The sequence below is a fragment of the Pogoniulus pusillus genome, chromosome 16, assembly GCF_015220805.1.
Source record: "Pogoniulus pusillus isolate bPogPus1 chromosome 16, bPogPus1.pri, whole genome shotgun sequence".
NCBI lineage: Eukaryota > Metazoa > Chordata > Aves > Piciformes > Lybiidae > Pogoniulus > Pogoniulus pusillus.
Window position 1 is genome coordinate 1,326,435 of NC_087279.1, and position 27,091 is coordinate 1,353,525.

A 27,091-nucleotide genomic window follows, 5' to 3' on the forward strand; every position below is an offset into this window, starting at 1 on the left:
GACAGATGCCACTTGCAAATTGTAGATGTGAAAGCGAGAAGAGAGCCAGGCAGTACCCATGAAAACCCAAACCACCCAAAGGCAGCTAAAAAGAACAGAAAATAAACCAGCAAAGGAACTGCAGCTGGGGGAGAAGCATCTCTGAGCCATCCCAGAAACCTTAACAGCATCACGAGTGGCTGTGGTTGTAAGCATGACTGAGCCAAGGGCTGGTGATCACCCCAGCGTTCCAGCCTTTTTCTGCAACCAAGTGTGAGGTTTTTTTCACAGAGATGTGGCAGACACTACAAAAATCCCTAAGCAGCAGGGAAAAAACCTTAAAGACTCATGCACAGACAACCAGACGTCAGTTACTTGTCTTCAGCCTGTGCTTTGTACTTTCAGGAGTCACATCTTGCTCTCTCTTTTCCAACCGCTACAATAGGAACAGCAGAGTGAGCTGATCTAAGGTCACAACTCAGTGGTCCACCGAGACCTCTGCATGCTGACTCCTGTTGGAATCCTCTGGTCAAACACAGGAGCCTGAGGTCGCTCTTTCAATTCCCTCTCAGTCTGCATCTTTTCCCCACACCAAGAAGGGGATTCATTGCCTCTGAAACCTGAGGGGAACTCCTCATTGTTGAAAAGACAGAAACCCTCTTTCTGCAATCAACACAGTTAAGCAGCTCGCCAGTTTAGCTCACTCTGAGACCCATGAGAACCAAGTTCAGCTTTAAATCTCACACATCACAACAGCTTTTGCTTTCTCTCCTCAGCTGTTTGCTTTCTTTGGCGGGCAGTGTGAATTATGAACATCTACCCAATGCTTATAAACACAAACGAGAGCAGCAAAGGCTTTCAACATCTAACCCAAAGCCATTCTCAACAAAGATTCACTGAGTGACTACTCAAAGTTGTCCCCCTCTCCACTAAGCACAAGACTCATGGTTGGTCACTCAGGATGAAGTTGTGTAGTGGCAGCTACTACTCTGCTAACACTCAGCATGCACTGACCACACATCAGCCTGGCATTCAGAACTCCTTTTTGTGAGCAAACCCATGAGGTCCTGTAGCCAGCCTCATCCAGCTCCATTTTATGTCTTTAAAACTTGGTTTCCCAATTAAATTCAGGAAGTCTCTCTTGGCCTAGCATGGAATCATCACAGAACAGTTTGGGTTGGAAGGGACCTCAGAGATTACCCAGTTCCAAGGCCCTGCCACATCCAGCTTGGCCTTGTACACCTCCAAGGAGGAGGCACCCACAACCTCCTTGAGGAACCTGTTCCAGTGTCTTCTCACCCTCACTCTCAAGAATTTCTTCCTCGTGTCCAGCCTAAATCCTCCCTCACTGGACTGCATCTGCCCACATGGAAGCAATGCCACCTACTTTGTTGTTAGAAGAGTGCTTCAAGGAGTCAGCTGAGGCCCTGAACAACCTGGGCTGCTGGGAGGTGTCCCTGCCCATGGCAGAGGGTTGGAACCAGATGATCTTTAAGGTCCCTTCCAACCCAAACCATTCTGTAATTCTATGGACTTGTTTGCTCCTCTCACAGAAGATCCCAAGATCATCCTGAGCATAACAATTTGGCTGTGAGGTCTGCTCAGGTATTTCTACCAGCCACAAAAAGCAGTGGTGCTACCACAGAGGAATAAGCAGAAGGATCACTTTCAACAACACTTTATTGAAGCACTTCCACATGATCACAATGACAGATGTTGCCTTTAACAGAGCAAAACCTGCAACCTCAGCATTAAAAAGGCACTCATCCTGGCACACAGGTCTACTTACCCACCTCCACCTGCCACTGGGAGGGAAACCAAACCACACTACCAGATATTTGACCCCTCCTTTAAAAGAGGATGCGCACAACCTCCCTAGGTGCCATTTAGGTGATGTGAAAACCTCCCCCACGTTTCACCAAGGGACACCTTAACACTTGGCTTTAGTCCTAAGGCCACAGGCTGCTCCTTGAAGGTTCATCATCTGGTGAGAAGAGTCATTCTGCGCTCACCTTTTGGGAATAAAAGCCCTGAAGCACACCCCAGGTGCTCACACTTAACTCCTCGCTTTGCTGTTGGTGTAACCTACCATGCACAGCTCTGAGCAAGATCACAGAGTATTTACAGATCACTTGAGCATATTTAAGATCACTTCAGTAACCTGGTTTCCACCACCCCCTCCCATGTCAGGGTCAGTGCAGAAGCAAGCAGTAGGGAGCGGAGTGGGGCATGCAGCCGGGAGGCAGCGCGGTGCTTCCACATTCACACATACAAAGCAGATCATGGCATGGCACTGCACGGCCATGGGCAGCTAGGAAGTGGGAACCTTACAAAAGGGAAGAGCTCAATAATCCTAAATCAGACTTCAAGTACCTGCACAACATTCCTGGATTAATTTCACCAGAAAGACAGTTTAAGGCATTTTCTTTGGCCTCCTCCTACCCAGAGAGTGAATACGATGCAGTTTTGTCTGTCAGCGCCCAAAGAGAATCCTTTGCACAGCCCTTTTCCAGAATGATACAATGAGAAAACACAAATCCACAACAGGAAACCTCGATTGTTGCTGCCACAGATCAAACAGCTCCATGTCTGTGCACCTCTCAATGGCGAGTGGAGGGACAGAACTGCTCCGTGCAGCTGCTAGGACTGAACTCAGGGGGTGATGATGGCAACCATGCTGCACTGCTAACTGCACTTACAGAAACCTCCACCCACACTGAAGCTGGCAGGACATGGCCACTCCAAGGAGAGCTGTCCCACAGCCTGCTGCTGCAGGTGCACACACACAGATAGGTCTCCCCAGCCTTGCACTAGGATCACCAAGCGATCGCTTGTACTGGATAAAGCCAACAAGTATCCAGCGCTGATGAGTTGGACTTGAGGCCCTTGGAGCCTCCAGCCTTAATGGTTCCATGGCTGTTGCAAGTCACAGGCACACCATGAGTCCTCAACACACAAAGGTGTGAGTGGCATCTGACTTGCACACCCAAGAGCTGTCCCTGGCTCAGTATCTGCCTTTCCACAAGACCCACTTTTCCTGGTCAAGGGCTACTGCAGATGCAGCAGAGGAGTTTCAGGACTACAGCTATTGAGAATTTCAAGTACAATAATTTATGTTGCTAAAACACATCCTCAAAAGCAGCTTTTAAGAGAAGAGGAAATGTTAGCAGTTTTTTACTGTCCAGGCCCACTACAGAGCCTGAGACAAGTAACCACCATGAGAGATTAGACTGGCCCAATAGATTTCTACAAGCAGAAGGTAGCTACACCATCCAAGCACTACAGAGAACACTGCCAATGCCCACCTTGGGTTCCACACCTTTCTTAGGACACAAAAGCTTTCCTCTTAGACTTAACTGTGCCAGAAGAGTGAGTAGTTTTCTCAGACCAAGGCTGAAAGGTGGCGAGAGCAGCCTCACTTCTCTGCAAAGACTTCCTCTGCTTCCCTTCTGCTTCAAAATGGAGGTGCCTGGAGAGTTAACAAAGCCCTCAAGCAGAAAAGGGAACTGCCTCTGCACTGCATTCAAACATTCTCTTCAAGGCATCTGGAAGGCCTGCACCAGGAGAGCTGTGAAAAACAAGGTGGAATCATTGGGTGAAGCAATATAAACCTACTCTTTAGAGCAAACACACTACAGGGGGCTCCTGCAGCTCTCCTTGCTGGTGCTATCTAGAAGCAGAAACTCTTCACCACCACACTGAGCAAACAGCTGTAGCCAAGCTCACACCACAGCTGATATCAGAGCAACCAAGGTGACAAACCTGACAACAGTAAAACTGCTCTCAGATTCTGTATCTAGAAGCACCTTGCTTCAGTTGTTCATCTCAGGTAGTTTGGTTGGCAAGCAGGCGAGCCCTGCAGCTGAAGGGACTCACATTATCTTCTGCCCCACAGTTCTCGAGTCCTTCCCACCAGCTGAGTCACACCTGAAGGATGCTAACTGACCAGCACTACAGCCTACAAGCTAACCTGTGACAGCCCCAAGTCAGAAAGCTCACATGGAGACAACCCCTGAACAGAAGACCCTTACTTGGAAGACGTTGACACAGGCTCCTAGAAGTTAACCAAGGACCCAGGAGAAATAACACAGCAAAGCACCTGGGAAGAACAATCGGTGTCACTTCAGATGAACAGCACTGCCAAGATGTTGTTCAAGGCCTCAGCCAACAACAGCCTCACTTTCCATGCAGATAAGCCTCTTGGTGCTTTGACTGGCACTGGCTGATCAGGCACTGTTGGATGTGACGTGCTAGAAAGGCAAAGAGTGCACTCTAGGCCTGAGGACAAGAAACAGGCTTGTAGAGACAGACATTTTTCTCCTGAAAACACAAAGGCTGCCCCTGCTCAAGGCCCTCCAGCTGACCAGTGCTTCTCCACTGACTTCTGCTAAGCCTGACTAGCCAAGCTTGCTCATGGACAGCTGAGAAGATGATTTTACAAACACCTCTCTGGAACAGCTGAACCACAGAACACAAAGCAGCTCAGGTACCCCCTTCCTCGAGCCTGCTTCCCCCACTGCCATCTGCTGCCAGAGCAGTCAAGACATCCCACGGTGCATTTCCATCAGCCAAGCCACATCCAGTCAGTCAGTCAAGTGTCAATACAACCCTCAAAACAAAGTTTATTGAATAAAGCTTGGAGAGCAGTAAACCAAACAGATGCATCCACCTAAATAAAAAAAAGGTTCACGTATTTACAAGGTTCAGTCATTGGATAAGTTGTTCACATGCAGAGAGTAATGCACAGGTTAACAATTGGTAGTGTTTGGATGCTGTAAATGCTGGAAGCAGTGAAGTAGAGCAACACCAAACACATCAAGTTTAGCTATAGGCCAGTTAACTAAAACAGTGACCTGGTCCCCCCCCCGCCCCACCCCCGACAAAGATTCACACATTCTAGTTTAGTTTTCCTTAATTTTAGGCACAAGCAAGTTTGCTAAATAAAAGTGACTGTAGCAGTTCCTGGTGAACTAGGGACTACAGCAGCAGGTTAATATACCCTCTTCCTCTACAGCACCAGAGTAGGAATTCAGTGAAACCATGCTTCACAGAACTGAAAGGGGACAAAACAAAGTTAAAATGCAGGCAGAGCGTAGTGTCTGTGCAACAGTGCACGAGTTGGTGCAGAACAGTAAGGCCATGGCAGTATCCAATGAAAACTGGCTTGTCAGAACCCCTCTGGACTCCAAAGAGTGCTTCCAAGCAAAGACTCTGACAGTTAGGTCAAGAATCACACACGGTGTGAGGCAAGACAAGCAGGTGTACCATGTATCTGCATACACTGACACTACTGGGTGAGCAAACCAGTCTGAACGACTCTGTCCCTTTAAATATGCTGAGAAAGTAAAGCTACCATAAAAAAAACCAACACCCAACAGGAGAACCTGGAGGTTCCACACACTGCCCTACCCTGCAGGAGATGGATTCATTTACTCTCTTGTGCTTTGACCCAGCGGAACACTTCCTCTCACCACTCGACAGCCTTCTGCAGGTGGTTACATCGAGCAAGCAGGCAGGTCTAGAGCTGTCACAATAGCCTGGGGATGCCATAGCACCAGGTGAAAACTGTGCCCAGCCACTTCGGCAGCAGGACAGACACTAGACAGTTACACAGGGGGCATTGTGCTAAAGGTCAAAAGGACTGACTGGATACAAACAAAACCAACCCATGGGTAATTGAAGTGCATGCAGCTGCTCAGAATGCGTGGTCTGGTTTCTGAGAGAGCCCACGAGTCATCTGCAGGTAGAAAAATGGATCTGGCCAGAGTCTGATGTTTCCTAGCAGTTGGTTTGCATGCTGGAATACTCCACATCGTTGTTAGCCTGACAGAACAGTCCGTTCCCATCCACCCCACCCCTCCCCAGACAAAAATGTTCACCAGAAGCAACAAAAATGATTTTCAACAGTTGGCTCTTGCCCTAATTCATCACAGGAGTTGTTTCAAGTGACAGGAGATGATCTCAGCCGGAGATGAGCGATGCTGACCTAGCCTTTGTGTGTCTCCCTACTCTGCCAGCTGCCTCAATGCCTCTGCTTACACACATCACATACCTCTGTGAGATCGATCAGTATCCCACAGAGCTCACTCCTCACGAGGTTCCCCTAACTATGTAGCATCTTCCAGCATGTCAGTGCTGTCAGGCATCAGCATCTTCAAGCCACTATACACTAGAAATAAAACACTGGCTGGAAATCATATAAAAAACCCTGGCCCTGAAAACTCAGAACAGAATGGTACCAGCAGAGTTAACGTGGTAGAGAGAGGTTTTTTTTACCTTTAAAAAGCACACCCCCCCCATACAACCCCCTCCCCACCACAGATGGCTGTAAAATAAATATCTGTGCTGACTTTATCATGACAACTCTAGTTGGTTGGTGGCAGAATAAGGAATACAAGTCTTCAGCAGTGCACATGAGAAATGAACTGTGAAAAGGCAGATTCTGGATACAGGGTTTGGGGCCGGGGGGGGAGGGAAGAATATCTCATTATGGAGGGAAGTGGACAACTGAGATTATGGCCAACTGGTACTGGAGATCCCAGGAAGACTTCAGCTTCTTCTAGACTTTGAATGCTGAATAAGCCACTGAAGCGTGATATCTAAAGAGAGAAGAGAAGAGAGGTCCCACATTCAAGTGTCCAGCTGTGCAACTGGCATTGCTTTGGCATGCCAGGGGCCTCAAGCACAGAATGAACCAGCTTGCAAAAGACAACTGAGGTCATCCAGTCCAACCTATCGCCTAACACCTTCTAATTAACTCACTCATGGCACTAAGTGCCTCATCCAGCCTCCTCTTAAACACCTCCAGGGACTGGGACTCCACCACCTCCCCAGGCAGCCCATTCCAGTGCCAATCACTCTCTCTGGGGAAAACTTCCTCCTAACATCCAGCCTGTACCTGCCCTGGCACAGCTTGAGGCTGTGTCCTCTCGTTCTGTCCCTGGGTGCCTGGCAGAAGAGACCAACCCCAGCTGGCTACAGCCTCCCTTTGGGTAGCTGTAGAGAGCAATGAGATCTTCCCCAAGTCCCCTCTTCTGCAGGCTGCACACCCCCAGCTCCCTCAGCCTCTCTTCACAGGGCTGTGCTTCTTCCTAAAAGTCCAGCCTGAACCTGCCCTGGCACAACTTGAGGCTGTGTCCCCTTGTCCTGGGAGAAGAGACCAACCCCACCTGACTACAACCACAACACAAGCCAGGGCCCTTCTCCTAAGGATGGGCCAAGACAAATCCAGAGTAACTTTCTGGAATGGCTGCTGTCTGTGCTTTGGGGCTGCCCAGCATCCCTTCAGAAGCATTAAAAAGGACTGCCCCAGGTATCTTGGCTCTTGTCAAGCACACCTCTAGGAGAAAAGACATCCCTTAAGCTGAGGGTTTACTGCAGCTCACAATTAGTTTTAGATCAATGCCAGTCTGCCTCTCCTCACAAAGTTAGTTTGGCCCTGCAAGGCATCAAGCTCCTCAGTGGCTGAAGGGCTTCCTACGCAGGTGACAGCAGCACCTTCCTTAAAGCATCAGGAGGGCTCAGTTGTGCTGTGAGCCTTGGGTGGGAGATGGGACAGAAGGGGAGTGCCAGCTTTTCCTGACCACCACACAAGCCTTGAAGTGATGGTAAGGTGACCTGGGCTTCTTGGATAGGAAGCCAGGAGAATTCATCAGGCTGTTTATGTTTCCTGGAAAGAAGATGAGTTCACTTCTGATACCCTCAATAGTTCGTTCTTGTGGCAGCAGCCTGAAGTTACCTCATCAGTGGGCTCCTGTTAGCCTGCCAGTGAAGCAGAGTTAACCTCCTGGCAACCTTCTCAAGGCACCAGGAGAAGTGTAACAGCTATTGGTGAATTCTGTGCTTACACACAGCTGAGGTGACTCAGTGCCAGCACTCAGCATTACACACTGCACTGCCTTGGAACTCCCAAATCCACAGCAATTGATGGCAGCAGCAGAAAACATTTATTGCTTGGCTGCTGGAGTTGTGACTAGGAGAAGCCACAACACAGAATGGCTTAGGCTGGAAGGGACCTCAGAGATCACCTACTCCAATCCCCCTGCCATGGGCAAGGACACCTCTCATCTACACTCAGATGCTCAAGGCCTCATCCAGCCTGGCCCTGAACACCCCCCTGGAGGAGGCAGCCACAGCCTCCTTGGACAGCCTATTCCAGAGTCTCACCACCCTCAAACTGAGCAACTTCTTCCTGAGCTCCAGTCTAAACCTGCTCTGCCTCAGCTCCAAACCATTCCCCCTTGGCCTGGCTCAGACAGCCTCACATGAGTCCCTCTGCAGCCTTCCTGCAGGATCCCTTCAGCTATTGGCAGGCAGCTCTAAGGTTCGTCTGGAGCCTTCTTTTCCCCAGGCTGCACACCTCCAGCTCCCTCAAGCTGTCCTCACAGCAGAGCTGCTCCAGCCCATGGATCATCTTTGTGGCCTCCTCTGCTCTCTCCAGCAGCTCTGTGTCCTTCTAATGCTGGGGACAGCAGGACTGGAGGCAAGATTGGAGGTGATCCACTTCGATAAGACACAAGGCAAGATGATTACTTCAAGAGAATGACTGCTGAGGAACAACTCACTGCAAGTATTTGCTAACCCCACGAAGTGAGGCAGTGTTGGGAGTACCTGATGCAAGCACAAAGTCATTTAGGCCAAGCTAGCAGTGAAGATAACAGGCAGACTTCACAGGAAGCTGAGGTGCTCTGGTAACTACCACCCCTCCAACTTTAACCCCATCAAGCTTCCTTGGTACCATCAGGAGTCACAGGCAACGTCACCACAGTGCACTTACACATGGGCCTTGGATTTGCTACCCGTTTCCTGCAGCCAGGAAGCTTTGTGTTTAAGAAGCTACAATCCCCCAGTCCATCCTCTGCCAGCTCTTAATGCTTGCTGGTTTAGGTTAATAATTACCTATATTATCTTTCTCTTTGCAAGAAATTGAGTAGCAGCAGATTTCTCTGTCCTGAATAGCAGCGAGGTTCCTGTGGAAGAGAGAACATTTCAAACACACTTCACTTACAACAAGGACTCAGAGAATATCAACTCTTCATCTTCTCCACATTGACTGTTTCTGTGCAAGGTTTCAGCCACCTCCTGTTGCTGGGTTCTCTGCTTAATGCCAGCTTCTCATCTAAGAACCCTGCATAGAGGAACTCATTGAGTCAAAGCAGCCTTTCCCAGGGAGGGTTACACTTACATCTTTTCAATTAGCTGTTTCTCATCCAAAGCATTAGGAAGGTCTCTCTTATTTCCAAGTACTAGAACCTGAAATGCAGAGCAGAAGGAAACAGATGCAGTTTTACTTAAAAGAAACAAATAACCAAATCCCAGAAACCCCAAACCCAACCAAGCCAAACCCCCCCTAAGCCAAAACCCAACCAAACCCCTCCCCAAACTTAACCAAGACAAAACTAAGTTTCAGGGCACTCTGACAAGCAGTCTGCCTTTGACTATTAAAGCTAACAGGAGGAGAGATTCACTCTAATGATGAACAACTCAGATGAAGAAGTCAGGCTGGCCTAGCCAGAGGGAAAGAGGTGCTGCAAAGAAACTGCTGTGCAAGAAAACCAGGCCTGAGCACACATCAGCTGATAAACCTGAGAACAATCCCAGCAGAACTCCAGCTGAGACCCCCCCCCAAACTGTATCACGCCACACTCTATTTAAGCTGTGCTACAGTAGACTCCAAAAGAGAGCACAAACTCATCCTGTGGAATTCTCTGCTCTTGGAATTTTACTTTATTCTTTCTTGCAGGCTTTTAAGAACAGAATCAGAGCAGGATTTTAATCTCTGAAGGCAAACAATTTAAGGCGCCGGGGGCAGGCATCGCTCGTACTTGAACTAACTACTAAGGTTAAGCCTCACAATTGCCTTTGGAGCTCAAAGCAGATGTCAGAGTTGTTGGGAGTTAAGCACATTCCCTAAGGAAGTTTAACAGTGGCAGGCAAATCTTACTTACAGGGATTCCTTGTAACTGGGGCTTATCTAGAAGGTTGTGCAGCTCATTTCGAGAGGCTTCTATTTTCTCACGATCTGCAGCATCTACCATGTAGCTTTGAAGAGAAGGGGAGGTGAAGTCAGTGAGACTGAGCTGCTTCAGAACCAGCAAGCCTCTCCTCTGCACTGCCTGTTCTGAGCACCTTTAACAAGGCTTAAAAGCAGGATCTTCTGAGCAAGACTGTGCCTCTTCATAAAAAAAAGAATCCATTCTCAAAGATCAGAGGAGATGAAAGATTCTCTGAGTCAGACAGCACTGCCACCCAGTTCAGTGAGCAGTCAGTGAGCAGATCAGACACTGCTAAGAAAATAACCCACCTGGAGCTCTCAACTTAAGGATAGAGCAAGGTCAGTATGGTTGGAACAGCTTCAAAATGAAAACAAGAATCCCAGAGTCCAGCACAGAATCACAGAGTGCTTTGGGTTGGAAAGGACTTCAAATCATTTAGTTCCACCTCCCCTTGCCATAGGCTGGGACACTTCCTACCAGCCCAGCCTGCTCAAGGCCTCATCCGGCCTGGCTCTGAACACTGCCAGGCTTGGAGCCTCCACAACTTCCCCAGGCCACCTGTTCCAGTGCCCTTCCCAATGTCTAACCTAAATTTGGCTTCTTCCAGTCTGAAGCCATCACTCCTCGTCCTGTCATTCTATGCCTTTGTCATGAGTCCCTCACCAGGTCCCTTGTACCCCATTTCAGGTGCTGGAAGGCTGCTCTAAGGTCTCCCCAGGGCCTTCTCTTTTCCATATGGAGCCCAACTCTCTCAGCCTGTCTTCATAGCAGAGGTTCTCCAGCCCTCTGACCCTCTTTGTGGCCCCTTCTGATCCTGCTCTAACAGTTCCATGTCCTTGTGCTGGGGACCGCAGAGCTGGCCCAAACACTGCAGGTGGGGTCTCAGCAGAGCTGAGGGGCAGAATGACCTCTCTGCCCCTGCTGCCCATGCTGCTGGGGATGCAGCCCAGGACTCAGCTGTCTCTCTGGGTAGCAATGAAGCCAGGGAAGCTACACACAGGTGGCTGAAGATGACACTTACACAATAGCATTGACTCCTCTGCAGTACCGCTCCCACATGCTTCGGAACCGTGGTTGCCCTCCTATATCCCAAATCTTCAAGGCAAAGGGGAAAAGACAGTTTAGCCACAGGGTGTTCAAACACAGCACACAGAGAGCAGACAAGAAATCAAATCACAGTTTCTCCCTTCTTTTAGAGCCAGCTGCAGGATGTTTCACAGAGATCAGAAATAACACCTCACAGCTGCTCAAAGCTGAAGCAGGAACACACCTGGGTGCCAAGGTTACACTCTGTGGTCTATCAGAAAGTAAGTCTGAATATTGACTCAAAGCTTTGCTTTCGATGTAAGCCTTCCCATAGGAGAAGGAGGATCTCTGGGCCTTAAGCATGTGAAAATTAACTCAGATTAAAGTTATCTTAGTCCATGAAGCTGGAAATCACAGAGAGATTCTCATTTACCAAACCTGATAAACAAACAGTAAGTGTGTCCTTAAGATAATTAGCTCGGCTGAGCCTCTTGTTACCTTTATTTGTCCCCACAGAAATTCATTAATTGGTCTGGGTTGAAAGAGACCTTGAGGATCATCAGCTTCCAACCCCCCACACCCCACAGGCAGGGACACCTCCCACCAGCCCAGGCTGCTCAAGGTCTCATGCAAGCTGGCCTTGAACACCTCCAGGGAGAGGACATCCATCTAGAATCTGAAAACAACCTTCCATGGGCTTAGAGAGATAATCAGTGGTGACATACCTTTATTGTAACATTACCCTTTGTGACTTTCCTCATGTTGAAGCCCACAGTAGGAATCATATCTTCACTGAACTGACCTGACTGGAGAAGACAAACAGAAGGTTGAATCCAGTGATAATTTAATGCAGCTCATTTACAGTGTAAAACATCAGAAGCTTTTTCTACCCATTTGCCTTCCAGGTGAAGGTGTCAGAGCCAAGAAGTTGCAGATGTTATATAGCTTGGATGAAGTCAGCCAAGTCACTTCTTACAAGCACTGATCATAGGATGGTAGGGGCTGGAAGGGACCTCTGGAGATTGAGTCCAACTCCCCTGCCAAAGCAGGATAACACAGGTATACATCCAGCAAGATCTTAAAGTCTCCATAGAAGGAGACTCCACAACCTCTCTGGGCAGCCTGCTCCAAGACTGCAGCACCCTCACACCCAAGCAATTTCTACTCAGGTGGAAGTGCCTGTGTTCCAGTTTGTACCCAGTGCCTCTTGTCCTGTCACAGGACACCACTACAAAGAGCCTGGTCCCTTCTTCACACTCACCCTTCAGATATTTGTAGACATTAATAAGATCCTTCTCAGCCTTCTCTCCTCCAGGTTAAACAGCCCTAGGTCTCTCAGCCTGTACTCATCAGACAGAGCTTTCAGTCCCTTCATCATTCTCCTAGCCTCTCCTGGGCACTCCAGCATGTCCCCGTCCCTCTTGAACTAGGGAGCTCAGAGCTGGGTACAATACTCCAGATGTGGTCTCACCAGAGCAGAACAGAGAGGAAGAAGAACCTCCCTTGACCTGCTGGTCACACTCTTAATGCATCTCAGAAGACCACTGGCTCCTTGGCCACAAGGGCACACTGCTGTCCACCAGGATTCCAAGGTCCTTCTCTGTGGAGCTGCTTTTCAGCAGGTCAACCCCTAATCCACACTGGTGCACCTAAGTTCTTAAGCCTTCAGGCAGTCAAGGGAGCAAAGCTGCTGGAGAAGAAGTGCTCTGCATAGCTTAGCAGGTGAGCAGCCAGGGCAGGTACAGGAGAAGAGGCAGTCACCTGCTTCTGCTACAGCCAAGCCCTGCCCATCAGCACCTCCTGGCTGCCTGGCAGCTGGAAACACCCAGGAGATCTCCCTCTGATGCAAGCTGCTCTGTGGTCAGCAGTTACAGCAATAAATCACTCCTAGGAAGCAAGCTTCCAACCCACAGCTATGGGTTAATTCCCTGAGGAGCTGTAGGAGGCTGGGAAGTGGAAGGACCTGCCAGGTGTGCTTCCAGCTAGGCTACAGCGTCCAACCTGTTCCGCGCTGGAAGAGGCACTCAAAAAGGCAGCTGGAGACTGTTTCAGGCTGCTTCCACCAGCAGCTGAGCATCCCCTTAAGCACTAACAGAACTGCTACAAAAGAGGTTCTCTGGTGACAGATGTTTTACTGCCTGCTATGCTTTTATCTGCACCAGCCTGAGAGCCAAGTTCACAGCTATCTCCTGTAGCTAAGCCAGGAGCCAGAACAAGCGATATCAAGCACAGGTTCCTCCCCTGCTTCCTTAGCTGTTTGGCAGAAGGTGACTCTCAGCCAGTGGCCATTATGGATCTCACCACATCCATTATGGGTTTGAGATCCAGACAGGCAGGCAGATTTGGCTGGCACAGATGCATTCAGTTGTTTAATTAGGATCTGGTATCACAGCAGCAGAAAGACTGCTCCTCTGCCCTGATGTGGCACAGGGAAGCCAGCCTAAGTTCAAAGGCCTTCAGGATCTCTGAAGCAGACATCCTGCAGAGTCAGGGCCCAACAGCTCACAAGCTGGGCAGTACCTAAGCCTGCCTGGACATGCTGAGTACCTGCTGTTCACAGCTTGCAAGCAGGAGATGCCCACCTTGTACCACCAGTGCTTTGCTCCTTCACTTCTGTGCCTAGAAGTCCACTTTCTTCAGCTTGATCCCCTTGCCTGTCCCCCCAAAACACTCCTGTGATCTCCCACTAGCAAACTGAAGCTGCAACCTTCACACAGTGCAGTCTCCAGTACAAGGCTGATGGACATCAGAAGTCAGCTGAAAAGCTCCAGATGAGAGCAGTCTCATCGGGGCTTATTTGTCCAAGTCCCTCAGCACGATGATCCTGCTGTCGACCTCCAAAACTGAACTGCATCCAGAGCTTGGATGTGAAGATAGCAGGCCCCTGAGGAGGTGATGATTTCTCATATTCAAGATCTGCTCTCCAGCTGCAAGGCTACACAGACTCACAGCCGTTTAAAAGGGATTAAAAGGTCCCTAAGTCTTTGAATGCAACAGTAAGGAGTGATGACCTGCAAACGGGCAGCTTAACCCTCATCCGGCAGGTGCCCTGCATCCTCCTTTGGAAGGGGTGTCAAGCTCCACAGAAATGTACACATCAGTCTCATGCAGCACTGCCTCAGAAGCCACTCTGCCCCTCCTGCTGACTCGGCAAGGTAGGTGCACAACCTGCCAGTGCAGAGCTGCCCACTCCAGCCCGCCCGGCGCTGCCTAGCTCAGCAGCAGGTGCTTAACCACGGGGCTGGCCACGGCTGAGGCACTTCAGTCGAGCACATAAAGCAGACACTGCCAATCTTGCCTTTGAAGGGGCAACCTGCCGTGATTGCTCAAGACCCACTGCATTCCTGCCTCTGCAGTCACACCCTACACCCACATCTTCTAACCAAACGACTCCCAAGCACTCCCCGAACCTCCACCTCTTTGTGCTACTTCTTATTACCCTAAATGCCATCAGCTACTTCACACTACGCTAGAAGCCATCCCAGACACTTCCAGATTCTTCACTGCAGAGCTGCTGACATTGTCTCAGGACTCTTCCAGGACAGGTTCCTCCAGACAGGAGCATTTGCCCTGTGTTTAGTGCAACAAACTGCTATGATCCACAAGGAAGCTCTCACAGAGCCTTCAGAAGAGCATTTTTAACCACTTTCCAAAGTGCTCTCCACCTACCCTATGCATCCAAGTGGCATAAAAACTTGCTTAGAAACTGTAACTTGTCTCAGTGTGGGTGCTCCTGCGGTCACTGTACCTAAGAAAAGCTACCAGCAGCCACTTTAAGGCATATCCAAGCCAGAAATGGTTAAAATTACTGAAATGGATTTTGCTGGCAGGCAGTGATCTGCTCTGCCAGGTTCTGCTATTGAATCCAACTGTCTTGGCCCAGAAAGGGCTTTCTTAACCCAAAATTCAGAGGGCTTTTGTTTGCTACCTCTACAGACCAAAAAAAACCACCAAGCAAAAAGACAGGAATTCAGCTGCACCTTGGGAGCATTCATGTGTGAAAGCTACTCACACCAAACAAGAACATGCTTTTAGTAGCAGGCAGTGCTGTTTGAGTCAGCCCTCCTGTCTCTCTCTGAGCAGATTACTCAGCCCTTTCACCGTGTGTTCACCATCCCGTGCTTTCTCCTCTTAAAACAGGCCTCAGCTTTAAAACAAGCTTGATAAGCACGGAAATATTTTCAGTCCCTGATCTGAAAGCTCTTGGTTGTTGCCACACACAGTAGCATTACTCAAACACTCATCAAGGACAGCCAGGGGAGCTGCTTACACATCTAGCAAGAGCATCTGTTTCCAGAACTTGTGAGGATTCCACCAGGCAGACACTGGGCTTGGGAAAAAACAGCCCTGTGTACCAGAAGAGATTCTGAATGAAGCCATCAGACCGTGCAGGCTACACAAACTGAAGGTCACAAAACAAGGAGCTCTAGCCCCTGCGTGAAAGATAAGGGCGAGGAGACTAAACAGACCCAGTTTCAGAGAGCACACACAGAGAGAACCTGCAGGATGAGCCTTGGAGCCTCCTGGTTTGAGAGCTCTTCCTTCTTCAGTACTCCAGAGCCCAGGCACACGACTTCAGTGCCACGTGAACCCATTTACCTGCCTGAGCACTTGCTGCATAAGGATTATTCAGAGCAGCAAAACTGCCTCCAGACTGAGCTAGGTCCCTGCACTGCACTCCAGCACAGAGCCAACACCTACCCACTTGGATTGCTCTGTGTCTCCTATCAGCACCAACCCCTGCACAGCCCAGAATCACAGAATCCCAGACTGGTTTGGGTTGGAAGGGATCTTTAAAGGGCATTTAGTGCAACCCCCTGCAGTCAGCAGAGACATCTGCAACTACAGCAGGTTGCTCAGAGCCCCAAACAACCTGACTTGCAATGGTTCCAGGGATGGGGCAGCTCGCAACCCTGGCCAGGGTCTCACCACATAACTTCCTTCCCTCCAGTCTAAATGTTCCTCTTTCAGTCAAAAGCCATCCCCCCTTGTCCTGTCACAGAACAGCTCCTGCCCTAAAGTCTGCCACTATCTTTCTTAGAGACCCCTTTAAGTATTGAAAGGCCACAAGAACATCTCCATGGAGCCTTGTCTTCTCCAGGCTGAACACCACCAGCTCTGTCCTTGTAGGAGAGGTGCTCCAGCTCTTGGATCACATTTGTGGCCCTCCTCTGGACCCATTCCAACAGGTTAATGTCCTTTGCATGCTGAGGACCGCAGAGCTGGACACAGCACTCCAGGTGAGGTCTCAGCAGAGCAGAGGGGCAGCAGTATTTATGACTTGCTCTCTCCATCTAACTGCCAGGTGCCAGCCTGGCCCCCCAGCTCAGCCCAGCTTTGTTGTGTGCTCTGAAGCACCACCAGACATGCCAGAGCAAGGCCACAAGCACTGCTGTTCACAGACTGCCTCTCTGGGTCTGTGACCTCTCTCCCAGCCCACCAACAGCCCAGGGGCAGCTGTGCCAGCCCTCACCCACAGGGACAAGCCAGCAGTGTGCCAGTTACAGGGACAGTTCCTTTTGTCTCTGCTACTGCAGGGGCCCTTGCAACCCAAACCATTCTCTGATTCTTGGGACAAGTGTTCAACCATCACCTACCACTGCAGGAGCGCACAACAGATTCAAGTTTAGTCCTCTTTAGTAGTTGTGATCACAGCAAGCTGCTTTCTAAGCTTGCCAATTCCAACTCATCCAGTTGTCTTGAGTAAAAGCACATTCTGCCTGCTTCCTCTGCCAGAAGGTCCCAACTTCCAGGGAGCTGTACTTAGCAGGCTGTCAGCACCAAGCCCTAAGCAGCTCGATCAAGTACTTGAGCACCAGGCTAAAATTCCTGCTTCCTGCATCTTCCTTAAAAATTCATCTCCAGACATTAAAAGAACCATTAAAGGCAGAACTCAAAGTGCAGCAGCACAGCTGGTGCTCCCTCTTCTTTCATCCCAGATGGAGTCACAGAATGCATCAGGTTGCAAGGGATCTCTTGAAGGTCATCTCGTCCAAACCCCCTGTAGGCAGCAGGGACACTCCAACAAGATCAGGTTGCTCAGGGCCCCATCAAGTTCGACTTTGAATGTCTCCAGGGATGGGGCCTGCACCACCTCTTCAGGCAACTTGTCCCAGCATTTCAGTACCCTCATTGTGGAGAGCTTCTCCTGATGCCCAAAGAGCAGCAGTGGTAGCTCTCTCCTGCTGGCACTGGGAAGGACACAGCAGTTTGACGTTGAAGCCCATTCACAAGGTCCTCAAACACCAATTCATGGCTAAAAGATTTTGTTTCCACAGCCTGCACAAGCTGATTCTTTGAGGAGAAAAGGTCAGGGCAGCCTTCAGCTTGCATTTCAAAGCCAACATGATTCATTACTGTTACAGGACAAATTTCTTCACATAGGCTTCATTGCTACACAGCACAGATTTATTATCTTTGCTCATAAAACTCATCTAGAGGATATCGCAAACAAGCTTAACCAACTAGGAGGCATCAGCACTGGAATAGTCCAGCCAGCATACTCCCAATCCACCTGAGCCAGCATCTACCTTAACCCCTGCTCTTCATCCCAACTTTTCTTTCTAGTCACAGTGAAAAAAATGCCACATCACTCAGAATTCTCCTTTAAAAGCTACCAGTACCCTGAGCCTCCTCTGCAGCATCCAGAGTCTCAACCAAGAAGCGCACCACGCGTGGGTAATTCAGCTCTATGGTTTCTGTAGTCCAGCTCCTTGAAAGAGTTCAGTGTTTCAGCTGCTTGTGGTCCCGTTCAGAAGCTTCAGCTCTAGTTTAGGAGCTTCAGTTTTTGTTACCTAACAGTCCCCTTGAAGGCTTCCACAACAGACCTTCTAGAAAAGGCTGCTGCAGGAAGCAAACTAGTTTATTCTGACAAGAAAATGCATTTTTCTCTCCTGATCCTGACTCAATGGAGTATGCTTATCATGTAACTACCACACAGCAGTGAAATGAGACCCAAAAAAGCATCTTTTCTAACCAAAAGTCAGTTATGTAGGAGCTTAGGACACTGCACGCTTCCCCTAGTCATGAAAGTACCTTTCTCCAGGTGCTCCATTGCTTTAAGTATCCTGTAAAATCAGCCAGGCTGAAAGAGAGCTCCAAGCTCAGCCAGCCCAACCTAGCACCCAGCCCTGCCCAACCAACCAGACCATGGCACTAAGTGCCCCAGCCAGGCTTGGCTTCAACACCTCCAGCCACAGCCACTCCACCACCTCCCTGGGCAGCCCATTCCAGTGCCAATCACTCTCTCTGACAACAACTTCCTCCTCACATCCAGCCTGGACCTGCCCTGCACAGCTTGAGCCTCTGTCCCCTTCTTCTGGTGCTGGCTGCCTGGCAGCCGAGCCCAACCCCACCTGGCTACAGCCTCCCTGCAGGCAGCTGCAGACAGCAATGAGCTCTGCCCTGAGCCTCCTCTGCTGCAGGCTGCACCCCCCCAGCTCCCTCAGCCTCTCCTCACAGGGCTGTGCTCCAGACCCCTCCCCAGCCTTGGGCCCCGTCTCTGGACACCTCCCAGCACCTCAACATCTCTCTTGAATTGAGGAGCCCAACACTGGACTCAAGATGTGGCCTGTAGAAGAACTTAAGACTACAATGAAAGAAGTAGATTCTGATTTCAGTCCACCTGGGGTCCAGCAAGCCCTTGCAGGGTATGGTGTATGAGTCACCCCAGATTTGCTTTATTAGCTAATGAAGTGAAGCAATCTATTTCAAGAGGCTTCTGTGATGAAGAAACACTTCACTTAAAACTCTATCAACCTTCTCACTTAACTACCATGTGTACAAAGCAACAACAGACTCTGTTTACAACCTACCAGGGTGTTTCTGAAGGCACCAAAGCAGCAGCAAAGCTTCTTTGGAGCAGTCTTTTCCCACACTTCTCCAGCCTGACTTCTCTATGTCAAATTACTTTTAGTAGTCATGGGGAAGAAAGTCACAGCTCCCAACTGGCCAGAGCAGTCTTCTGCTGAAAGGCACTTCAAACATTCTCTGGAAAGCAAGGCCTCAATCAAAGCTTTGTCAGATACTCCAGAGTCTGAAGTCAAACCACACGAAGTTGGGCTTTGACACATATCCTAACAAGAGACTCTACTTAACCCATCTTCACAAACAGAACTGGTTGAGTTAAACCTGACTACTGACTGAGGAAGTCTAACTCGGAGAGAGTTAAACCTGACTACTGATTCAGGAGGTCTAACTGGGAGAGAGTTAAACCTGACTACTGACTCAGGAGGTCTAACTGGGAGAGAGTTAAACCTGAATAGTGACTGAGGAAGTCTAACTGGGAGAGAGTTAAACCTGACTACTGACTCAGGAGGTCTAACTGGGAGAGAGTTAAACCTGACTACTGACTCAGGAGGTCTAACTGGGAGAGAGTTAAACCTGACTACTGACTCAGGAAGCCTTAACTGGGAGAGAGTTAAACCTGACTACTGACTGAGGAAGTCTAACTGGGAGAGAGTTAAACCTGACTACTGACTGAGGAAGTCTAACTGGGAGAGAGTTAAATCTGATTACTGACTGAGGAAGCCTCAACTGGGAGAGAGTTAAACCTGACTACTGACTCAGAACAGTCTAACTGGGAGAGAGTTAAACCACATCAGGAAAGCCTGGCTCTCTCCTACCCTCGCAGTTCTCTCCAGCCTGCTGAGGATCAGGCAGTCCAACACTCCAGTGCCCAGCACCTGGATCAAGGATTGATCTACTGGCCTTCAATCCAAACTGGACAACAGGAAGCACAGCTCTTGGGGGAAGCACGTTCGAGAAGCTGAGCAAGCGTCCCCTCATCCACCACCTGCACTGGGAGCAGAGTCAGTTTACTTGAGTCATGTTTCAGTTGCATCACATGGCTGTGGAGCTGGGCTGCCTCTGGTAGCTCCCCACAGCAGCATGGCTGGGAGTCAGCCTGAGGAAAGGCTGCAAGAGGCACCAGCTGCAGAGATGCAGAAGATACTGCAGGTTCCAGTAAAGAAGGGGCACTTCAGGGCCTCAGATAAGAAGCTAACTACTCAAGCTGTGACACCAGGATGACAGGCAGTTTCTCTGAGTAAGAGCCACAGGCCATCTCCATGATGGAAATGAGGAGCAGGAAGAAATGATATCCTCCCTTGTGAGCAAGTTTACTCACACACAGGGAAAACTTATGCTTAAGATCTAATTAGAGACAGTGACTAATGCAGAGCCTTAGCAAAGCAGAAGCTGCAGGAGCTGCAGCCAGCTCTTAACAAGGTTTCACTGCTAAGGTTGGTTTGTCAGCCTCTTAGTCAAACCAAGTTTGCTTTGATTACAAACAAAGTGCTTGTTTACACTGGAGCAATAAACAGGACCCAAACCAGCCAGCAACCTAGAAGATGGTTCTAGAACTGGGCTGTCTGCTTTTCATGGCCTTTCACTTCAGTGATAACCTGATGCTCTATCAAGCCTCCTATGATACTGGCTTGGGTTTTATCTCTAGCTGCACATGCTCGACTTGATTGGCACTGATTACATTACAGATTTCTATTAGATTACACTGAGGAGCCTGGTAACAGCCTTTTGTTAGGCAGAAGGCAGCCTTCTAAGTCACAGCGAGCTCCTCCTAGGTAATCCAGCTTTTAGAGCTGTTCTACAGGACTAGCATCTTGCTGTGTCATTCCTTTCATTTTAGCTTTATGGAATCCCAAAGCTCATCAGCTACATCCATCCAAACCATTAACTGGCCTACAGAGAGCAGTTAGTTTTCCCAGCACTCCTTTCCCAAATGCATGCTCTGAATTCAGTCAAGGAAGCAACTAACAAGATAGCTCTTTGTGAGAGGCAGTGCTGAAAACTGAAGCTCCTGCTGTTATCTCTCTGAAACCAGTAACAAAACCCTCAGCAAATCCCCTCACTGGTTGATTGTGGGTTTAAGAGTCACTAGATTCCCCAGTTAGGTTGCTAGTCCCAAACCTAAAGCAGCTAATGAGGCTGTGTCATTATGCCTAACGACTTCCTCCTTGTTTCACTGAGTTTTGCAAGGCTATTTGAATGTCACTTACTCAGATACGTTTCTGGGTGTGCTCCTAACCTGTGGCTGAAACCTTGCAAGATTCAAGCCCTAGCAAAGCAAGCTGGATGCAGAAGTCAGCTTTGCTTAAGAGTACTTCTCCCAGCTGAGACAACTTAGATGCTCTGAAGTGAAATGAGACTAATGCAAGCACTCCGTACTGCTCCACGTATCTGCAACACTGTTTCACAGTGAGTCTCCAGAGGAGCTGTGCTTCTGGTACACCCGAGAAGGGCTTTGTCAAGTGTCATCACCACCCATGGCTCCAGAAGACCAGAAGGAGACCTGCAGAGTAACCTCAGCACCCCAAGTCACAAGAAAGCACTGATCAGCATCAGCTCAGCAGCCACAGACTGAGGTTGTTCGACACTTCCAGAGTTCCATTTGAGAAATCCGAGCCCAGGGGCAGTGGCAGCCACTGCTGTGGGTGAAAAAAAAGGCTTCTGGCATTCTCAGTTAGTCCAGCAACTCTCAGCTAACACAAGCAGGCAGAGCAGAGTTACCTTTTGTGAGGGAGGACACATTTCACACTATTATCCTGAAGCCCACTGCATGTCAACATTCTCAGCTACACCAGAGCTTGGCTGTGTTTTGACAGCTAGTCAACGCGACAAGGATTATGCAGAGCTGCAAAGGAATAAGACTCCTTCTCCTATCCAGGAACACATTCAACTGACAAATAAATACACCCATAAAAATACTGTGCAAAGATAAGGGTAAGTAAGGATACAGCCTTAAAAAACCCCAAACACCCAGAGCACTGAAGGTCTGCTCCATCCAGGGCTGAAGACATCAGCTTTCTCACTCTGAGTACACTGGATTCAAGTCAGTCACGCTCACTGCAAAACCAGGAGGTACCCTGGTTTCCCATCTCAGCCTCTCTAAAAGGACTTCCAATTTCCAGCTTGGCTCTCTGGCTGTTTTCTGTCACCTCTGCAGAACAGGACACTGCTGAAGCCCTTTAGGCAAGGCACTCATTATTTTGCTCGACAATGGAAAAGCTTCACGTAGGAGGATTCCCACACCCTTCATCTGCTCCAGGCAGATCGTCAGATAAGCAGGCCCAAGTTCAGCAGCCTGCTGCTGCTTTTAGGCTTGGAAGTTGTACTTCTTGGTGCACACCTTAAGAGAAAGTAGATGATTTGATACAGGCATCAGCAGTTAGGATAAGCAAAAACTCGTGAGAGAAGAGCCAGGAGTGGGAAACACATGAGTGAGGAACACTAGGAGTGAAATGGGAGACAGCAGCTGAAGACACTCTTCATAGAATCACAGAATCGTTTGGGGTGGAAAAGATCTTTAGAGATGATCAAGCCCAACCATCCTGCAAACACACGCCCAGCCATGCTAACACAGTGCCGAGTCTCCAGGGCACCCTGCAGAGCTCTGCTCCGCTGCCGCTCTCGGTGCTCTCCCGGCTCCCACCAGCACACAAAGCTTTACGGAGGCACAGCAGCTACCCAGGATGGCTCAGCGGCCTCTCCCTCAGCCTGCCCAGCAAGGGCAGCCATGCCTGGCGCCCGGCAGCCTGGCAGAACAGCTTCACCCCGACACTGCAGCCCCACGCACCGAGACACAGCCGTGCGTGCGGGGATGCCCGGGCAGCAGGCACCCAGAGCAGCACTAGGCCGCTCCCAGCCCGGCCCGGGCGCTGCCTCGGCATCAGCTCCCTCCCGCCGGGGCCGCACAGGCCGCGGCGCCCCCCAGGCCCCACCGAGCCCCGGCGCGGCCTATCCCCGTCCCCGGCGCGGCCCGCTCACCGCGATGACGTTGACGAAGGTGGTCTTGCCCGAGTACTGCAGCCCCACCAGGGTGAGCTCCATCTCCTCCTTCCAGAAGAGCGAGCGGAACCAGTCCAGCAGCCGGGAGAGCAGCGCCAGCATGGCGGCGGCGGCGGGAGCAGGCGAGCCGGGGGCACGGTGGAGGCTGGGCCCGGAGAGTGGCTCCGACGGCGGCGGGCGGACACCGGCGCTCCGCTCGCCCCCGCGCCGCCCTCATGTGACGCCTCGCCACGGCCCGGCAAGAGCGGCCGCGCCGCCCTGCACCGCCCTCTGCCGGCAGCCGCCGGAACAGCGCCCGGGGAGGACGGCGGCCGGCGGGAGGGCGGGGAAGAGGCGAGGCAGCGCTGCGCCGGGCGGGGGCGTCTGCTCCGAGCCTCAGCAGCGCCGCCTTGTGGCAGCGCCGTGTAAGGTGACGCTCGCAGCCCCCAGCGCCACCATCTCAGGGGCACAAAATCGTTGACCCAGAAGTGTTTTGGCTGGAGAAGCCCTGCAAGACCACCGAGTCCAAGCAGGCTCTGCCAAGGCTGTCAGCACAGCGCTCAGCCTGGAGCAAGTGCCGTGGGAGGGTGTCCCAGCCCGTCAGGCACGCCCAGGCACGATGCCGCGGCCGCATTTGACGCCCTGACTCCACGTTGCGCTGCTCTCACTGCTGTTGTGCTCCCAGCAGCTGGTCCTTGACCCACCCTCAGCCTCTTCCTCTGCTTTGGCCCCACAGAAGTGCCCCGGGCAGCTGCCACCCTGCCTGCTCTGCCCTCCAGCAGAGCAGAAAGCAGGACCCCACCATGACTGCCTGGTGGCTTGAAGCTCCAGTTGCAGAGGGCACCGACTGTGGGGGCTGCCCTTGCTGCAGCCTCTGGTTTGTTAGAGCCTCTCAGGCTGCCCACATCAGAGCACTCCACTGAACTGCATCTTGGGCTTGCAGAGGACTGGAGACTAAGAAATGTTAGCCAGAACAGTAGGGAACTGTCACATAAGCCCTTGTGCCTGCTCTTAGAACTTCCAACCCCCTCCCTTCTGCTCACATCACCTCCTTGTTCTCAGTTGCTCTCACACAGCTTGCCAGGCTCCAGAGCCTGCTGCCAAGAGGCCATGCACTTTGCATGGATTTGTCCAGGTGATGTCACAGAACCAGAGAACAGCCTGGGTTGGAAGGCACCTCCAAAGCTCAGCCAGCCCAAGCCCCCTGCACTCAGCAGGGACATCCTCCACTAGAGCAGGTTGCCCAAAACCTTGTCCAGCCTCACCTTGACTATCTCCAGGGATGGAATCTCAGCCACGTACTTGGGCAACCTGTTCCTGCGTTCCACTACCCTGGTGGTGCAGAATTTGTTCCTCACATCCCATCTCAGTCTGCTCTGCTCTAGTTTAAGGCCATTGTCCCTTGTCCTGTCCCTGAAGGCCTTTGCAAACATGCTGCACAGAATCACAGAATTAACCAGGTTGGAAGAGAGCTCCAAGATCATCGAGTCCAACCTAGCACCTAACCCCTCTAATTAACTAACCCATGGCACTCAGTGCCCCAGCCAGGCTTGGCTTCAACACCTCCAGCCACAGCCACTCCACCACCTCCCTGGGCAGCCCATTCCAATGCCAATCACTCTCTCTGACAACAACTTCCTAACAACATCCAGCCTAGACCTGCCCTGGCACAGCTTGAGGCTGTGTCCCCTTGTTCTGTTGCTGGCTGCCTGGCAGCAGAGCCCAACCCCACCTGGCTACAGCCTCCCTGCAGGCAGCTGCAGGCAGCAATGAGCTCTGCCCTGAGCCTCCTCTGCTGCAGGCTGCACCCCCCCAGCTCCCTCAGCCTCTCCTCACAGGGCTGTGCTCCAGGCCCCTCCCCAGCCTTGCTGCCCTGCTCTCAACACCTTCCAGCACCTCAACATCTCTCTGCAATGGAGGAGCCCAGAACTGGACAATCTCCATCCTTCTTGTAGCTGCCTTCAAGTACTTGAACGCTGCTATAAGGTCTCCCCATAGCCTTCTCTTCTCCAGGCTGAACAACCCCAGCTCCTTCAGCCTGTGCTTGGAGCAGAGCTGCTCCCTGCTGCTTGTGCTGGTCAGGTATCTGTAAGTGGTTATTCCCAGCCTAGTTCTGTACAATAAATCATTGAACCACAGAATCAGTCAGGGCTGGAAGGGACCACAAGGACCATCCAGTCCCAACCCCCCCTGTCATGCCCAGGGACACCTCACACTAGATCAGGTTGTCCAGAGCCTCATCCAGCCTGGCCTTAAACACCTCCAGGGATGAGGCTTCCACCACCTCCCTGGAGACCCCTTCCAGGCTTTCCCCACCCTTATGCTCAAGAACTTCTTTGTTCCATGCACACCAGCCCTATCACCACCTGAGATCAAGCTCATGTGCTCTTGGCACCCCCCTCAAATTATGGCCTCTGCAAATTGTTTTTCACTGTGATCAGAAATGCAGCACCAAGCACTAACCCTGGTGCATAGCCTCTTGGCTGTTCCATGCAGGCCTTCAGGCGTTGGCTCCATTTCCCATTTCCACCATCAGCTGTCTGCAGAAGCCCCCTGGGGATCTCTGCCCTCATTAGTGCTTGAGTGCAGAGCACTCACAGCTTGTGCCATTACTGCTGCTGTGGCCTGGGGGATAGTGCTGGCATCTGAGGAGCACCTGCAGAAGGCCACATCAGAAGAAGAGAGCAGGTGAAACTAGGGTCACTCTCTGTGTCTGAGTGTTTCCTGGAACCGTGAAGGTGACCCAAGGGATGGAGAACCTGCCCTAAGGGGATAGGCTGAGAGGGTTGGGGTTGTTCAGCCTGAAGAAGAGGAAGGCTCCAGAGAGACCTCAGAGCAACCTTCCAGGACCTGAAGGGGCTCCAGGAGAGCTGGATAGACTTCTGACAAGGGCTGGGAGCGCCAGGATGAGGGACAAAGGCTTTGAGCTGGGAGAAGGGAGACTGAGAGTGGAGGGGAGGAAGAAATTCTTGACAGTGAGGGTGGGGAGACACTGGCACAGGTTGCCCAGGGACATCATGGATGCTCCTGCCTGGAGGTGTTCAAGACCAGGCTGGATGAGACCTTGAGCAACCTGTGCTGGTGGGAGGTGTCTCTGCCCATGGCATGGGGGTTAGAACTGGATGATCTTGAAGGTCTCTTCCAACCCAACCCAATCTGTGATGCAGTGGCTCTATGGGGAGGGGGACCACTGTGCTCCCCCAGGGCTGTATTCTCAGATGAAAGACAAAAGCTCCTGATGCTTGGATAACAAAAGGCAGCTCTGACAGGTAGCAGCTCCAGATTTTTTTCTGCTCCCATTGAGGAAAACATTGACATCACAAATGAGAACAGAGAGTATTTAACCAGTCTTATTTGGTGCCCAACCAGTGCTGACCAGTAAAAGCTTGTTAAAGGGTCAGGGCTGGGCTGGGTGCCAGCTGAGTGCCAGAAGCTCTCCAGGAGCCAAAGGGAAGAGGAAGGGAAGAAGGGAGAGGGACTGATGGAGTGGGAAAGGAACTCAAGCAGCTGGGATGGAAAGCAGAACAATGCCATGGGATAGAGACACAAAGCAAGAGCCAAGCCCTGATGGCAAGGAGGGCATCACTGGCACCACTCCAGAGTGGAGCCTCAAGGGAGACCTCACTCAGCACAACTCCCTGAAAGGAGACTTCAATGAAGTTGGGGTTGATCTCTTCTCCCACGCAGCAAATGATAGAGGAGAAAACTGCCTCAGGTTGCACCAGGGGAGGTTTAAGTTGGACATTAGAAGAAGCTTCTCCACTGCAAGGGCTCTCAAACACTAGCCCAGGCTGCCCAGGGAGGTGGTGGAATCCTGGGGGTGTTTCCAAGCCACAGGAATGACAGAATTAATCAGGTTGGAAAAGACGTTCAAGATCATGGAGCCCACTTAACACCTTCTAATGAACTAAACCATGGCACTAAGCGCCTCATGCACCTCCAGGGGTGGGCACTGCACCGCCTCCCCTGGCAGCCCGTTCCAGTGCCAGTCACTCTTGCTCTGAAGAACTTCTGGCATCCAGCCTAAAAGGTTAGCACCAACATCGGCAGAGCTAGAGACTGGTTGGGCACAATGCCCTTAAAAGTCTTTTCCGACCTAAACTACTTTCAGATTTTATGGGTGAGAAAAAAAAAAGAGGGGGGGGGGGGGGAGGGGGCAAGGGGTCACAAACCTGCTCTTCAGAGCAGTGCCAAGCAGATGTTAGAAGCAACTAGCCTGAGGCTGGTGTACAGGCACAGGGGTCACACACCAGGGCACGACAGCCTGACATCAGGAGGATCCCCACCACCACCCTGCCTCCTCCTTT

The 27,091-nt window shown here is 50.9% G+C and overlaps 1 protein-coding gene across 1 annotated transcript; it reads right to left on the bottom strand.

The window, feature by feature from the left end:
* Positions 1 to 4,575: 4,575 nt before the first annotated feature.
* Positions 4,576 to 23,051, bottom strand: ARL8B (ADP ribosylation factor like GTPase 8B). Its single transcript, XM_064156147.1, has 7 exons — positions 22,785 to 23,051; positions 11,726 to 11,806; positions 10,996 to 11,069; positions 9,927 to 10,020; positions 9,164 to 9,231; positions 8,878 to 8,948; positions 4,576 to 6,578 (listed from the first exon to the last, which is right to left on the bottom strand). The coding sequence occupies exons 1-7, from the start codon at positions 22,905 to 22,907 to the stop codon at positions 6,529 to 6,531; spliced, it is 561 nt and encodes a 186-aa protein (XP_064012217.1). The 5' UTR covers positions 22,908 to 23,051; the 3' UTR covers positions 4,576 to 6,528.
* Between the last annotated feature and the right edge of the window lie 4,040 nt (positions 23,052 to 27,091).